At 47.1% G+C, this 16,241-nt stretch overlaps 1 protein-coding gene across 1 annotated transcript in view; it reads left to right on the top strand.

Moving 5' to 3' along the window:
* PTGIS (prostaglandin I2 synthase) overlaps positions 1-9,665 on the top strand; it is a 43,825-nt gene extending 34,160 nt beyond the window's left edge. Inside the window, exons 7-10 of the mRNA XM_053574555.1 lie at positions 600-768; positions 1,740-1,921; positions 2,905-3,056; positions 5,958-9,665. Coding sequence (XP_053430530.1) covers positions 600-768; positions 1,740-1,921; positions 2,905-3,056; positions 5,958-6,102 — 648 coding nt within the window. The 3' untranslated portion in view covers positions 6,103-9,665. The remainder of the gene's footprint in view (positions 1-599; positions 769-1,739; positions 1,922-2,904; positions 3,057-5,957) is intronic.
* Positions 9,666-16,241: the final 6,576 nt, after the last annotated feature.

The following is a 16,241-nucleotide window of genomic DNA, read 5'->3' as shown; positions in this document are numbered from 1 at the left end:
CCACGAGTCTTTCCTCCTGGTTGTGGGACCCGGGGGCTCACTGGGCATGTGGAAGAGCACACGGCCCCTTTGGGCCTACACTGAGAACTGTTGGTCTGTCAATTTCACCTCAATTCTATCAGCCAAGTCAAGTCCATGGCTGAGCCCAAATTCAAGGGGCAGAGAAAATACACCCTCTTTAGTGGGAGGAACTGCAGAGTCACGTGGCCAGGAGCATGGATTCAGGGAATGGTGAACAATCAGGCCAGTGATGCAGGTATTCTCAGATGTTAACAACAGCCTTAATTGACATACTCTTTTCCTATTACTAACACTTTTTTTGCTGGTGAGCAATGACTACCTGTGTGATCTCAGGTCAGTGACTTTGCTCATGATCAGAGATGCCAGGAGTGGCCTTGAAGTAGGTATCGGGCCAGGCCAAAGCCACAGAGCAGGTTTTGGCCATGTGCCGAGGCTGAAGGCAGGCCCTAGCCATATGTTTGGCAGGGGATTTGTCAGACCTACTGATTTCTATGCCTTGGCCAGGGCTGTGTCCATGGCGTGGACTGGTCAGCTCTGTCCTCTTGGTGGTATATAACAGGGGTTCCTTCTCCTTGCAGGGGAATATGGGCCCTGCTGCCTTCTGGCTCCTGCTTTTCCTTCTCAAGAATCCGGAGGCCCTGGCTGCTGTCCGTGGAGAGCTTGAGAATGTCCTCTGGCAGGGAGAGCAGCCTGTCTCCCAGATGGCCACCCTCCCACAGAAGGTTCTGGACAGCACGCCTGTGCTTGGTGAGGTGGTCAGACCCTCCAAGATAGCCTCTAAGACTGGGTCATCCTGGGCTCCCCCAAACCCTCCCCAACATGGGTTCCTGTCCTCCGGGGTCCTTCAGTGTCATCTGACCCTGAAGGGTTTCCCTGAGCCTCCTATCTTTGTAAACCAGGTACCTCCATGCCCCAGTCTCAGCTGCCCAAGACTTACGGTCTCATTAGAAAATTTTCAGTAGCAAGTGACAGAAAAACCTAACTTAAACTGCCTGTAGTAGAAAAGGGGTTTGGGGCAGGTAATTGAAAAGTCCAGAGATACTGGTTTCAGGCACAGATGAATCCAGGTGTTTGAACAGTGTCACTCAGTCCCTCTCCATCTCCCAGGTCTGTTTCCCACTGGGATGGCTCCAGTCTTGGCCTGGCAAGTTGGCTGCCAGCAGCTCAAAGCTGACTTGCTCTTGGGGGTGGGAGTGTGCCCCTTTTACAACAGCCCCACCAAAAGTTCCAGGACTGTACCTCATTGGCACTTTGGGGATCACATGCCCGTCCTGAACCAATCACAGGGCTTAGAGGGATGCTCTGATTGGCCAATCACAGCCCAATCTTAGGAGTTGAGAGTAGAATCAACAGTCCAACCCCTGAAAGTAGGAGAGGGTAGACCCCAGAGGAAAACCAGGGGAATATGTGCTGGGCAGGCAGAAACAGATACTGATAAGCCCAGTCTCCCTAGCCTTCTGCTATTTGCTATTAGCCTTCTACCTTCCTTCACAGCTTCTCTTAGAGTCATCCCCAGATCCCCTCATGTTCAGGGATCTCAGAGGGCTAACAGAGGTCACATCTCATCATCTGACCTTTTTCACTTTGCTATGTGACTGTGAGCGAGGCACATATCCTCTCTGAGCCTCTTCATCTTCCCCTCTAAAATGAGAGCTGGGTGGCATTCAAGTGGGTGAGGGGATAGCCTGCTGACCCTTCCCTGCACCCACCCCATGTAGACAGTGTGCTGAGTGAGAGTCTCAGGCTCACAGCTGCACCCTTCATCACCCGTGAGGTTGTGGTGGACCTGACCATGGTCATGGCAGATGGGCGAGAATTCAACCTGCGACGTGGTGACCGCCTCCTCCTCTTCCCTTTCCTGAGTCCCCAGAGAGACCCAGAAATCTACACAGACCCAGAGGTAAATGGCAAGGGTGCTGGTCATACTGGGAACTGTGGGATCTGCCAGATTTCAGTGGCAGCCCATTTTTGCTCTTAGTTTGCTGTGTGACCTTGTCCAGGTGGCTTCACCTATGTCTGCATCCTCACCTGTGAAAAGGACCTCTTTATAGCACCTGCCTTATGGGATTTTCAGGAAGATTAAATGAGATCATGTAAGAAAAGACATGCATGTGCTTGTATAACTGAGTGCTTTGTAAGCAATAGCTGACCAATGTTCCTTTTTTCAGAATGTTACAAATATCAATTTCCCAATACTCTTCCTTCTCCCTGGACTTTGAGATGGGGCAAACTTTCCCAGTTGCTCCCAACTGCTAACAGATTGAGCGTTTACTGTATGCTAAGCCCCATTCACCCATTCATCCATCCATTCATCAGTCCACTTATCTATTCTTCTGTCCACCTGCCTGTCCATTCATTCACCTATCTGTTCATCCACCCATCCATCCATCCACTCACCTATCTATCCATCCATCTATCTACCCACCAATATACCCATCTATCCATCTGTCCATCCATCGTTCTGTCTAGCTGCCCTTCCATCTATGGAAACATGTATGTAAAAGTAAAAAAAAAAAATTATTTCCCCTCCTCTTCAGTTTTGGAGTTACCTAACCATGGCTTGGAATGTGTCCTTGGAAGTTGCTTTTATGTCTTTACAGATAGACACACACACACACGAATCGTTCAGTGTGTGTACAGGATCATACAATACATACTATCCTGAAACTTCCTTTTTTCATTCAACAAGTGATTGTTGATTCTTGCCATGTCAGGATACCCAAACCTTTTGCAATAATTTTTAACTAATCCCCTATCAATTGACCTTTACATTGTTTCCAATCTTTATCCTCTTCTCAACACGAATATAACAAACAGCCTCATGCATTTTTCTTGGTGCAGGCTTGTTTGGAGGGTCACAAACGAACCTTTTGCCTACTTCAGGTGTTTAAATATAACCGATTCCTGAACCCTGATGGATCAGAGAAGAAAGACTTTTATAAAGATGGAAAACGGCTGAAGAATTACAACTTGCCTTGGGGAGCGGGGCACAATCAGTGCCTGGGGAGGACTTATGCCACCACCAGCATCAAACAGTGAGTAGGGGTGGGGGCGTTCCTGGTTCTTCCGGTTGGCACTGCCCTTCTTTCCTGAGGGCTCAGCCAGAAGGGTTCAGGGCAGAGGCTCTAAACCGACGGTGCATGAGCTGTCTCCTACCCTCAAATCTCTCTATTTGCATGTCTTTTTAATGTGTACTAACCTTTAAGAATTAGATCTCACGTGAAAAGTCAGATTTCTGATTTCTTTTGAAATAGTTGGATCTGGCAGCAGGTTCTTCCCTTGAAGACTGGAGTCGGGATACTAAACACCACACACTCCATTCAGCTGATCTCAGCTGTCCCTCTGCGGCCGCTGTGTCATGTTCAGAACCTCACAGCAGGAACTGGCTGAACTTTACTGTTCCCACCTGGTTATTTTAACACCTGTGAAGCCCAAAAGCCTCTTAGTGTCTTCTCTGGACCTTGGTCCCCAGGATTACAGATCCAATAAGGGTTATGACATCTGTCCAGTCCTTCTGTTTAGCCTATATGTGATCATAAGTTGGGGGACCTTTGAGGCCTCTCTTTCCTCAACTGTAAAACGGGGGTTCTCATGATAAGTACATTCCAAGGGAGTCAGGATAAATGAATTGGATCCTTCTTTTTTTTTTTTTTTTTTGTGGTTTTTGGCCAGGGCTAGGTTTGAACCTGCCACCTCCGGCATATGGGACCGGCGCTCTACTCCTTGAGCCACAGGCACCGCCCGAATTGGATCCTTCTAATTTCTTAACCCGTTGCCTGGCTCATTGTAGGCCTTTGATAAATGGTATTATTATCATAATTACTCATATTATTAGTGCACAGATATTATATTCATATCATTATTATAGTGCTAAGTGAATGGGCATGTTGCACTAACCTTTTGGCCTTCGTTTTTACAATGAAGAGCGATCGTAACAGTTGATTATAATACAGCTTATATGTGTTCCTAAAAATCACCTCAAATGTGAAATCATGCAAAAAGAAATCACAAGGTTTGTGGGAAAAAAGGGGCTGGGACTCAACACTCAAAAACCTCATCAGTGACACACACAAATAAGAGCCCAATAAAAATGGCAGCAGTCTCACATGAGTTAATTGGTTAAGAAGAACTACAGTAAATATGGCCACAGGTAGGTGTGTGCGCCCAGATGTTCTGTGGATTTCTGCACAGGCAGGTTCAACTGGATGCAGATTTTGTGTTCACCTTGCGTTCCTTGCAGATGAAACTGCATATGAGGTGGCGCCTGTGGCTCAAAGGGGTAGGGCACCAGCCCCATATGCCCGAGGTGGCTGGTTCATACCCAGCCCTGGCCAAAAAAAACTGCAAAAAAAAAGAAACTGCATATGAAAAATGTGGACGTTTGTGATGCTTAAATCACATCTTAATATGTCCATTGCGCTGGAGCAAATTCACCTGTTTAAAACAAGCGGTAGAGCAGGTCTGACCTGCCTTGTCAAAGTTTTGAATAGATAAGAGATAATGGACACTGGATGCTTAGCATGGTGTCTGGCACATGGTGTTTCAGTAAATTAGCTAATTTGTTGTTATTTTTATCTCACTTAATTGTCATGGCAACCCTGCCAGGTAGTTATCAGTCTCACACTGAGTCTATCCGGGTGTGGTGTCTAAATAATAATAGTCATGATAAAGAGAAATTAAAAATAAAAAAACTGAGTCTAGACAGGTCAAGTCATTTGCACGGCCATGCTCCCAGGAAGCAGAGATGCCAGGACTCGAATGCAGGTGTGAGCAGGGAAACTCCACCCTGGAGAAACTCAAACTCTAGTGTCCTGCAGTGTCCGAGCTGGAAGGGACCCGTCCCACCTTTCCTGTCTTTGACCAGATGGAGGACCTGAGACTCAGACTGGGAAAGAAAGCTGGTGAAGGCCACGCACACATAAGTGGCATAGCCCAGGTCTCCCGTCCAGAGAGTTAACATCCCTCTAGCCCCATCTTCTTTCGTCTTCACTCATTCACTAAACTTAACGAATCCCTTTGTGTGCTCAGTCCTGTGTTACCTGGGTAGGCATAGGGGATAGTAATGGGACACAGAGTCATAAAAGATACACTCCTGACCCTTACGAACACAAGAAGTAGCAAGCACAGTAAGAAAGCTGGGCAGGAACCGGTTAACATCCGTGAGGCTGGCCCCACATTGATGGGGGCACCGATTACATCATAGACATGGCAGTGTTGCATGTTTATAGCTTTCCAGAAGGTGGCAGTAGAGAGCGCTCATTCTTACAAAGTTGATCTGTTAGTACAGTTCTAAGGGCGGCAGTAACATGTCTGAGAGAAACGTGCCTGTTTCTCATCTCACACAGGCACCTGTGGGTTAGCAGCAGCCTGAGCAGGACAGACAGTGAGGGTTCCAGGAGTTTGGAGAAAGGGGGTATGGGTGTGAGCAGGAGGAACCAGAAGAGCCCTGTATTAACCACCATAAGCTCAGCTCTGCGGCGGTGACAAGGTCTGCCAGGTGTCAGTGGCTTACACTAACAGAGGGTTTGCTCCTACGCACACGGTGTTCGCTGCAGGTCTGGAGGCTTCTCCCCTCTGCGCAGAGACTCAAGGGCCAAGCTCTTTTCATCTTTCAGCTCCACCATTTCAACGTGAAGCCTGGACAGCTGCCAGGCAGGAGGGCAGGCTGGAGGCTGTTAAGGTTTTGATGGGGAAGTGACTCATGACACTTCTGCTCACAGCCCATTAGCCAGCCCTCATCCATGGATCTGACCTTGCAGGGTGCTGAGAGATGTGGGGAAGCTCGTGGCTTTTGGGTGAGCAGCAGGTGCCTGAGCCACTCTCTCTCCCCGTCCTTTCTCACCTTTCCCAAAGTGAGAGTCGGGGTCAGACTCAGAAGGAAGCCACTGCTCCCCTGCCTCCCCCTTCTTCACAACTTCAGTGCCATCTCTCTGCAGATTTGTGGTCCTCGTGCTGATGCAGCTGGACCTGGAGCTGATGGACGCCGGTGTGGAGGTCCCCAAGTTCGACCTCAGCAGATACGGCTTCGGGCTGCTGCAGCCAGAGCACGATGTTCCCATCCGGTACCGCGTCCGGCCGTGAGATGCGGGAGCAGACGGGCCTCCGGCGCCCCCTCTGCCAGCCTGCCCCAAGCCTTCCGGCTCTCTGTGTCCACCCTTGGCTTGGGTGTGGGGCCAGCATTACCACTTTCCCTTTTTTCTCCCAGAACGCTGTGTCCAGGGGAGGGGAAGGAGGGGAAGCTGAGGGAAGGTGAACAAAGAGACATCAAAAGCTCTATGGATTCTCTGCTGTAAAGTTTCCCCCAAATCAGGCTTTTCTGCTTCTGGGTCACTGTGATACACATAAAAGCTTATAGAGACAGGGCAGAACCAGGAGGCCTCAATTCCCAGAGCAGTCACATTCCAAGTTCTTAACAACTGGTGTGCTCCAGGCCTCGTCCAGTCAGAGCAGATGCTAGCCACAGAAGGGCTACTCAGAAGCTAGCAGTACATCCATTGAGACAATTCTGTCCCCCAGTTACTATTAAATTAGCTAAAGTCAAAGGAGCCCCTTGGACTATCTGCTTCCCGGATGCCCCTCTCATGGAACACTTCCCTCATCACTCCCTTCACACTGATATTTGAGGAGATGCCAGAGGTTTTCCTGAGGTTGGGGCACGGGAGTGTATAGCGTGGGCACCTCTGAACGCTGGGCTCTGAGTAGAGTTCTCTGTGCTAAAGTTACAGGTGCCTGATGGGGTGGGCTGTCCCTGTGTCAAGAGACTCAGGTGGGGAACTAAGGAGGACACAGCCCTGATGGGGCAGCTCCTGAGACTGGCAAACCAAAAAGAGGAGGGGCCAGACACTCCAGCAGTGGGCAGGTGATTTTTTGGCCTTTGCTTTAAAAAAAATTATCTTAATGGGGGCAGTGCCTGTGGCTCAAAGGAGTAGGGTGCTGGCCCCGTATGCCAGAGGTGGTGGGTTCAAACCCAGCCCTGGCCAAAAACTGCAAAAAAAAAAAAAAGTTTACCTTAAGGGCGGCTCCTGTGGCTCAGTGGATAGAGTGCCGGCTCCATATACTGAGGGTGGCAGGTTTGAGCCCGGCCCTGGCCAAACTGCAACAAAAAAATAGCTGGGCATTGTGATGGGTGCCTGTAGTCCCAGCTACTCAGGAGGCTGGGGCAAGAGAATCGCCTAAGCCCAGGAGTTGGAGGTTTCTGTGAGCTGTGATGCTACGGCACTCTACCAAGGGCAATAAAGTGAGACTCCTGTCTCAAAACAAACAAACAAAAATTACCTTAATTGTTATCATCTTTGGGAGAATTAATTCAAAACGTCCAGCTTCTCTTGAAAACTTGGTAGATCTGGCCACACTGGGCTCCTGTCACCAAGGGTAACTATTGACCAGAGCTGAGTGGCAGCCACAGGGCATGGGCTCTCTGTTTTGTAGGATTTTCACTTGGTCTGATTGTAACTTCACAGTGACTTCTGGCCCTAAAGGCATTTGAGTTCAAGATTCTGTTCTAACTCTTAGAAGTGATATTGTAGGAGGTGGCAAGGACCAGCTCATTGGTCTGAAGACCAGTTGTCCATTGCAGCCTGGATGCAATGCACCACCCTTTGAACAAACAGATTAGTGATGAAAATGTGCCTTTGCCTCAGTTTTAGGAAAAAAGCAACTTAAAGAGAAAAATTGGCTGGGCACACTGGCTCACACCTGTAATCCCAGTGACTTAGAGGGCTGAGGCAGGATAATGGCTTGAACCCAGGAGTTAGAGGCTGCAGTGAGCTGTGATAGTGACACTGTACTCCACCCTGGGCAACAGAGCAAAACTCTGTCTCTTTATTAAAAAAAAAAAAAAGATCAAGAGAAATTGCCTGCAAACCTTTAGTATGATGGTAAATATATTTTTATTAATATTAGGTCATGTTATATTGAGTACCCTTGAAATGCCTGTCCCAGGCACAGGAGACATAACATTTCTACTCCTCCCAGCACCTGTATGAAAAGAGGATAGTTATGCCCACTTTACAGATGAGAAAACACTCTCGGAGAGGTGCAGTGATTTGCCCGGGGCCACACAGCTTGCACACTAGTAGAAACATACAAACTGTCTCAGGAGTAGGTGCTGGATGGGCAGCTCTTTGTTCCTTGGGCTCAAGGATGGGGTGGGAGGGACATTCCCTTTGACTTGGAAGGGCTGACCTTGCCAGCAGGTGCCTCTCCGGAGACACAGGCACACATAACAAAGACCCTTCCCTTCGCCTTCAGCTGGAGGGAGAGGAGAGGACCTGTAACCTCTGAATGTCCCAGAGGCTGTCTCTTCTCAGAGCAGTCCTGGGGGTTGGGGGCTTCCCTGGCGCTCAGTCTTCAGGCGCCCCCAGGATTCCCAGACAGACACTGTGATTGGCAGGAGGCGGGATATCCCCAGGGAAACCCATCTTCACGCCTGGGTGACCCCCGCTGCCGCCTGCTTCTTAACTCTGCAGGAAATCAGAGCTGGCAGCCTCCTGTGGGAGGACAGAGCCGGTTTCCATGGCAACCCTCAGCTGCCTCCTCGCGGTTTGGAAGGAAAGGAAGAAAGCCGGCAGAAATAGCTAGGAAGGTCTTGCGCAGGTTGCAACCCCGGTGTGCTGGGGGGAAGCCCTCATGCCTTCCCCCTTCCAAATCAGGCCAGGTTGTCACTGAGACTAGATTCTCACCCGCCTTCAAAGAAGGGCCGATTCCCTTTAAGGGTGGAACCTCCGTGGAGCCACAGTCATTAGTCAGTCACTCGAGGGAAAGACGGTTCTCCCACCAGGCAGCTCCGGCTGGTACCTGAGATTGAAGTACACGATGACTTAAACCTGCCCTTCTTTGAATCTTTATTATTTTTTTCTTTTTTTCTCCTTAAAAAAAAAATAATAAGCTATCGAGAAAAGAGAGGTTTAGCTACTTGCTGCAGGTTGGTTAGGAAGCTACCTTTACATCATCGTACTTCTTCACGGCTTGCTTAAGAGTCTCAAAATTACAGGACATATATTAGAAATAGTCTTAGGGTGTCCAATGAAGTGTTCACTTAACATTCTCATTCTTACTGTTATTTGCTATACTTTATATTGTTCTTCACCAATTCTCCTTTAAACAGACTGGCTTTTTAAACCTAAGTTTGTAGAAAAAGGGAACTTTTTTTGATTGCTGCCAGTAACGGACAACATATATATTACTCGTTGCCAAAAATAGAAAGTGACTGTGAATAATAAATTTGCTGGAGTGGGGGTGGGGCTCCATGGTGTTGCCAAGGCTCAGAGCCTTACAGCTTTCTCTTCTTCTGTTACAAAATGAGAGAACACCCTGGCATCTCCCTGACTTTCTCCAGGGTCAGGAAGAGGAGTAAGTTGCTCATCGTAAGGGCCACCAGAGCCACCTCCCTGCATACTAGTGAACCCTACTCCCAGGGGGCTGGGGATATCTCACCTGCCCGTTCTCTAGGTGTAGAAACAGCCTCTAAGAATCCAAAGGTTTTGCCTCAAACCATTGATTTTGATGATTTCTTTTTAATAAACAGCATTTTCTGAGCAGCAGTGATTGTTAAGGCTTTCTATTTTAATAAAGAGCTCTATTTTCATATAATGTTGTCAAGTGGAAACATGCTGAAACCTATTAAACCATCTTTGTTTGTGGAACTGGCTCTGAGTGATTCCAATTGAGGGAGTCGGCTGTGTCTGAAAGGGTGAGGTTAGCTCCTGGGATGGGAGCACAGAGAACCCACTCTGGGCCTGGCCCTGGGTCAGGGCCTCTCAGACAGAATCAAGTCATACCTCCACCATCCGCCAATGCATGTGTTATTATCCCCATTTTTACAGAGGAAGAGACTGAGGGTCAGAGAGGTGAAGTGGCTCACCCAAGATCAGATAGCTAAGAAGTAGCAGACTCAGATTCAAATGCAAGTCCAACTGCCTCCTGAGACAGTGTTCAGGATCTCCATGGTGACAGTGGAAGGACGGGCTACCTATACATCATCGGACTTCTTCATACCTTGCTTAAGAGTCTCAGAATTACTCTTTTGGAATAATTTTGGGTGCCCATAGAGGACCTTGGGGTGAAGGGTCACAAGCAGACAACCTAAAAGATCTCTTAAAAATTCATTGGACATTCATTCTCCATCCTTCACCGGACTGCATGCACTTGTTTTAGGATAAAAAAAGAGAGGGTGAAATGGATTAAATTAGCTTTGTGAACAATGACAAAGGGGAAATTGTTTATTCTCCCAACTCTTGCAGTAAAAATACATCCTGGGGCAGATCTCATCATTGGTTTCCTCATCTGGGATTAAGGAGGCCCATCTAGTGGGACTGAATTTGGCTGTGTATGACTGACTTCTCAAAGCAACGTGATAGCATTTTACACTTTAACGTGTTTACTATATTCAACACAGCACATATTTATTTTTCTCTCTCAAGCACATATAGCTGACCAGAGGTGGTGTGGCTTCTCTTTTCCAGTCCTGCTAGCATCTATAAATCAGTGGTTTCCACTCAGGGGCTGCTTAAGCTCCAGCCATTTTATCTACATTCCAGTCAGCAGGAAGGAGGGAGGAGAAAAGAGAAGGAAAATCTGCTTTAATCCCATTGGTCAGGCCTTAGTCAGATGACCCCCTCTTGCTGCACAGGAGGCTGGGAATTGTAGTCTTTCTAGGACACAAGTGTGAGCCCCAAGAGGGGGCACCAGAGCCCAGCTTGAGAAGCTGCATCATGCTCTCCCTGTGGTCCGAACCACATGGCAGGGCCAGAGGGATAGGGTTTGGCTTTCCTGAGCCACTGGCTTTGCATTCTAGGTCCTAGGTGTCCGCAGCTCCAACACTTTTCATACCCTTGTACCATTAATGTCAACAGAAGGATTCCAGTGTTTTATTTTACCAGGTAAGGACATTAAAAAATGGAGCTGGAACATATTCTTCTTAGCAAAGTATCTCAGGAATGGAAGAAAAAGTATCCAATGTACTCAGCCCTACTATGAAGCTAAATTATAGCTTTCACATGAAGGCTATAACTCAACTATAGCACAAGACTATGAGGAAAGGGCCAAGGAAGGGGAAGAGAGGGAGGGGGGAGGTTAGGGTGGAGGGAGGGTAATGGTTGGGGCCACACCTATGGTGCATCTTAGAATGGGTACAGGCGAAACTTACTAAAGGCAGAATACAAATGTCTACATACAATAACTAAGAAAATGCCATGAAGGCTACATTGAACAGTTTGATGAGAATATTTCAGATTGTATCTGAAACCAGCACATTGTACCCCTTGATTGCACTAATGTACACGGCTATGATTTAACAAAAGAAACAAAGAAAGGAAAGAAAAAGAGAGAGAGAGAGAGAGAGAGAGAGAGAGAGAGAGAGAGAGAGAGAGAGAGAGAAAGAAAGAAAGAAAGAAAGAAAGAAAGAAAGAAAGAAAGAAAGAAAGAAAGAAAGAAAGAAAGAAAGAAAGAAAGAAAAAGAAAGAAAGAAAAGAAAGAAAGAAAAAAAAAGAAAGAAAGACATTTATAGGTTGGGCACTGTAGCTCGTGCCTGTAATCTCAGCACTTTGGGAGGCCAAGGTGGGAGGTTCACTTAAGAACAGAAGTTTGAGACCAGCCTGGGCAACTTCATGTCTACAAAAAAAAATTTTTTTAATTAGTTAGGTGTGGTGGCATGTACTTGTAGTCCCAGATACTTGGGAGGGTGAGGCAGGAGGATCACTTGAGCCCAGGAGTTTGAGGTTACAGTGAGCTATGATTATGCCATTGCACTCCAGCCCGGGAAACAGAGCAAGATCTTGTCTCCAAGGGGGTGGGGAGGAGTGAAGAAAAACTAGTACATCTTCATTTACTTCCACTGTCAATTTAGTTTAATCTCCCTAAAGCAGACAGACAGATTCCATATCAGAATTAACATAGCCATTCACTCAAAAAGTGATTCTGAACAGCTCAAAAGGTCATCATCTAATGAGTGGATAAACAAAATGTGGTGTAGCCATATGATGGAATAATATTTGACAATAAAAAGGACGGAGTACTGACACAGGCCACAACATGAATTAACCTTGAAAACATTGTGCTAAATGAAAGATGCCAGTCACAAAAGGTCACATATTATGACTCCATTTGTATGAAATGTCCAGAATAAGCAAATCTATAGAGTCAAAAAGTATTAGTATATTCATATTAACAGATTAATATTAATCTGGGACAGGTGGATGGGGAGAAATAGAGAGTGACTACTAATGAAATCTAAGATTGATCGTGGCAATCATTGCACAACTCTGAGCATAATAAAAATCGTCAAATTGTACCCTTTCAATGGTAGATTTTATAGTACGTGAATTCTATCTTAATAAAGCTGTTATGTATATTTTTAAGTAAATATTTTGAACACCTTGCACATGCCAGGTAACAAGTCCTAAGTAGTGAGTAAATCAGACCAAAAAAAAAAAAAAAAAAAACCTTGTCATCATGGCATTGACCTTCACAAAGAGGAGACAGCAGTAAATTAGGTAAATAAAATATAAAGTAGGTCAGATGGTGACAAGTTCTTTGGAGAAGAGTAGATGAGGGAGGGGGTTGGAAAGTGCAATTTTTAATAGGGTGGGTAGAAACAGTCTCCCTGGGGGACCTTTGAACAGAAACTCAACAAAATGAGAGGAACAAACCACTTGGATATCTGAAGGAAGAATGTTCCAGAGAGATGTGGACAATACAAAGATGGGAAGCTCCCAGCAGGTTCCAGGAACAGGGCAGACTGAGGTGGCCAGGAGCCATGAAGGGCTCTAGGTGGAGGAGGGGCGTACTCTGACATATTCTGACAGGACTCACTGTGTGTGGACAGTGGGCTGTGGGAGGAGGGGAAGGTGCCAGTCTGGGCCAGGTCTCTGCCTTCATAGATGTTCTGATCAGGCAGAGGGACCATTCAACAAAGTAGCAAATCAGCACGCACACGGTGAAGACAGGCAAACAGCAGGATGTGATGTGATGGTGGCACAGCGATGGAGAGGCCCATGGCCATGGGGAATAAATCTCTGTCAGCCATGGCCAAGAGGCTTCTCTGTATGTTAAATGCCCTGGTTTTAAGTGGGAAAGTAAACCCCTGTTCTTTAAGTGGAATCAATGTAGCTTCACTAAAATGAAATGCTAGGCTGGGCATAGTGGCTCACACCAGTAATCCCAGCACTTTGGGAGGCCAAGACAAGAGGATCCCTCCCTTGAGGCCCAGAGTTGGAGACCTAAACAAAATCAAGACTCGCCTTCCTATTTAAAAAAAATACAAAAGTTATCCAGTTATGGTTGCAGGTGCCTATTGTCTCAGCTACTTGGGAGATTGAGGCAGGAGGATCGCTTGAGCCCAGGAGTTTGAGGTTGCAGTGAAGATGCCACTGCACCCTAGCCTGGGCAACAAAATGAGACCTTGTCTCAAAACAAAATAAAACAAAAAAAAACCTAGTTCCATTGTCCTTTCTCTCTCTCTCTCTCTCTCTCTCTCTCTCTCTCTCTCTCTCTCTTTTCATGAAGGACCACCTTATGGGACCAGTGTTTGGAAGATGAGGTCCAGAGGTGTGGGTCTGCAGGGAATAGAGAGTGATGAGGGGAAGTTGGCAGTCTGTTATCCTATTGCTTGGAACTTTCCCTAGGACATCAGAGTGGCCTGAGAGAGACAAGGCAGGTGTACGTATCCACATTATGCAAACTTGGAAAAGTGACCTTGGGGGCATCTAGGTCCCCTGTGACTTTATTTCAGGTGTTCTGAGACCTGCTCATTGTGGAAGAAATGCTGATTGCCTGCCCAAGTGCCAACCCCCCAATTTCTTTGTTAAAAATAACCCATTGTTTTCTTTAGATATTAGGCAGCCGTGTGCTCAGAGAAAATGGAACCAAGTTCCAAATCAAAATGGGGCCAAGCTAAATGTAGGTATCAGGTGCCCCTCGCCAGTGACTGGACTAGTTATGGTCATGTGACCCAGTAATGGCCAATGAGGTGGCTGGGAAAGTCTGTGGGACTTCAGAAATGTAAGAAATGTTCCTCCTTTCTCTCTCTTGGACTGGTCGTGTGAAAACCTGATCATGGCAACCATCTTGTGATCATGAGGACAAGAGACTCACGGAAATCAACCAAGAATCCCGAGACCTCTAAGCTGCTGCTGCGACAGAACCTGGCAGCACCTGCTTCTGGATTTTGTGTTAAATGAGATAATAAATGTCATCATGGCTCATACTCAAAGGCCATATACCATAGTGAATAAGAGCTTGGGCTCTTCCCCAGGTTTGAATCTCTGCTGAACCACCTAATAGGAGGATGATGCTCAGCTTTTTCACTCATAAAACAGGGAAAATGGATAATAATTACATCTCCCTCATAGGGTTCTGTGAGCATTCCATGAGTAAATATTGTCATTTATAGTTACTGCAGGAGACTGAAAAATGAATGTCCTAAGTTAGCCTCATAATAGTTTCCCAGAAAAAAGAGATGGTATCTCAGACTGTGAGGAGGTTGGAAAGGTGACAGTGGATATGGGTTTTGAAAGGTGACTAGGACTTTACCATGTAGGGAAAAGACTATTGGGACTGGAGAGCATTCTAAGCAGCAGCAATAGCAGGAGCAAAGACCCTGCATCAGTTATCTGCTGCTGTGTAACAAACAACCCCCAAATGTAGCAACTTAACACAAAACTATTCTATTATTTCTCACGGTTATGTGGGTTGACAGGGGCTTATGCTGGATACTTCCGCTGATTTCACTTGGGGTCACTCATGTAACTGTGATCAGATGTTAGTTGAGACTAGAACACCCACAATGCTTCTCTTGCATATCGGGTGCCTTGGTAGGGGTGACTAGAAGGCTGCAGTCAGCTATAACATTGGAGTGGCTGAACCTCTCTCTCTGTGTAATTTTGGGGCTGCTCACTCTTGGTGCCATCTCTCCACATGGTCTCTTACAGCTGAATACCCAAGCTGCCTACACAGTGGCTCAGGGCTCCCAAAAACACAAAAGCAGAAGCTGCCAGAGCTTGTAAAAGCTTAGCCAGGAATTGGGATCACTGTCACCACACTCTACTGGTAAATGCAAGACACAAAGCCAAGCTCAGAGCCAGTGTGGAAGGGGACTGAGCAAAGGATTGAATACCAGGGAACAGGTTCATTGAGGACCATCTTTGGGAATTGGCTACCACAGGGCCAGAGGTTGGGACATCTTTGCTGATGCAGGATTGTGGGAAGGAGTGGTGTGTGAGGAAGCTGCAGAAATGGGTAGGGCCAGAAACATGCTTCTGTGCCCTGCGATCCCTAGGCTTGTGTGAAGCCCTAGGCACATGGGAAACCCATGTTAAATGAATGAATGACCTCTGCCTCATCTCGGGAGCTGGTTCTTTATCTTGGTCAGGAGGAGTCGTGAAGAATTATAAACTGGGGAGTGACGTGCTCACACTCCTGCCTTTAAAGTCTACCCTAGTAGCTGCGAGGGACGCTGGATGAGAGGAGGCACAAAGCTGGAGGAGAGAGACAGAGGAAGCAGATGAGATGAGGAATAGGTGGACAAGGGCAAGAGAGAGGGGGCAGGAGAGACAGCAGTCCCCAGAGGTCAGGAGAGCTGGGCTTTAATGAACTATTATCTGAGGAGGATCAGTTAATGATCTCCTCTTGATCTCTGTGGCTTTGATTTTCTCCTCTTGCTGACTCGCCCCTTTTCCATCACATCTTGGAGTTCCTAGGCTCCTTGTGGGGAAGAGATATTAGTTTACCTCTAATTGCTCTGCTGGAAGTGTGTGCACCAGTCCAGCCCTTCCCTGCATTTCATCATTGTTTGGCCAAGCCACTGGAAGTCAATGGCTTTGCAAAGTCCTGGCTACAAAGAGGCATATTGGTCTGCAGGCAGGTTTATCTACTACAAATCCTTCTCTGTGGGGATCTTCTAATGGCACCCACATTTCCTCCTAGTGAGGGAGCCCAAGAGATCACACCAGGGCTCAGCTCAGAGCATCACTCCAAATGTTAGATGAAGGCTAGGAGGGAATGGCTGGGTGAGTGGGTAGATTCATGGCTGAGTGGGTGGATGGACGGATGGATGAGTGGGTGGGCAAGCTGTAGAGAGATGCATGAATATTTGGGGTCGGTGGGCGGGTGAGTGAATGGGCAGATAGATGGATAGGTGGAAAGATGGATTGTATATGGGTGGATGGAAAAGGGGCGAGTCAGCACGAGGAGAAAATCAAAGCCACAGAGATCAAGAGCCCAAT

The sequence above is a fragment of the Nycticebus coucang genome, chromosome 21 (genome assembly GCF_027406575.1).
Source record: "Nycticebus coucang isolate mNycCou1 chromosome 21, mNycCou1.pri, whole genome shotgun sequence".
NCBI classification, from domain to species: Eukaryota; Metazoa; Chordata; class Mammalia; order Primates; family Lorisidae; genus Nycticebus; species Nycticebus coucang.
This window is presented reverse-complemented; position numbering and strand designations above follow the sequence as displayed.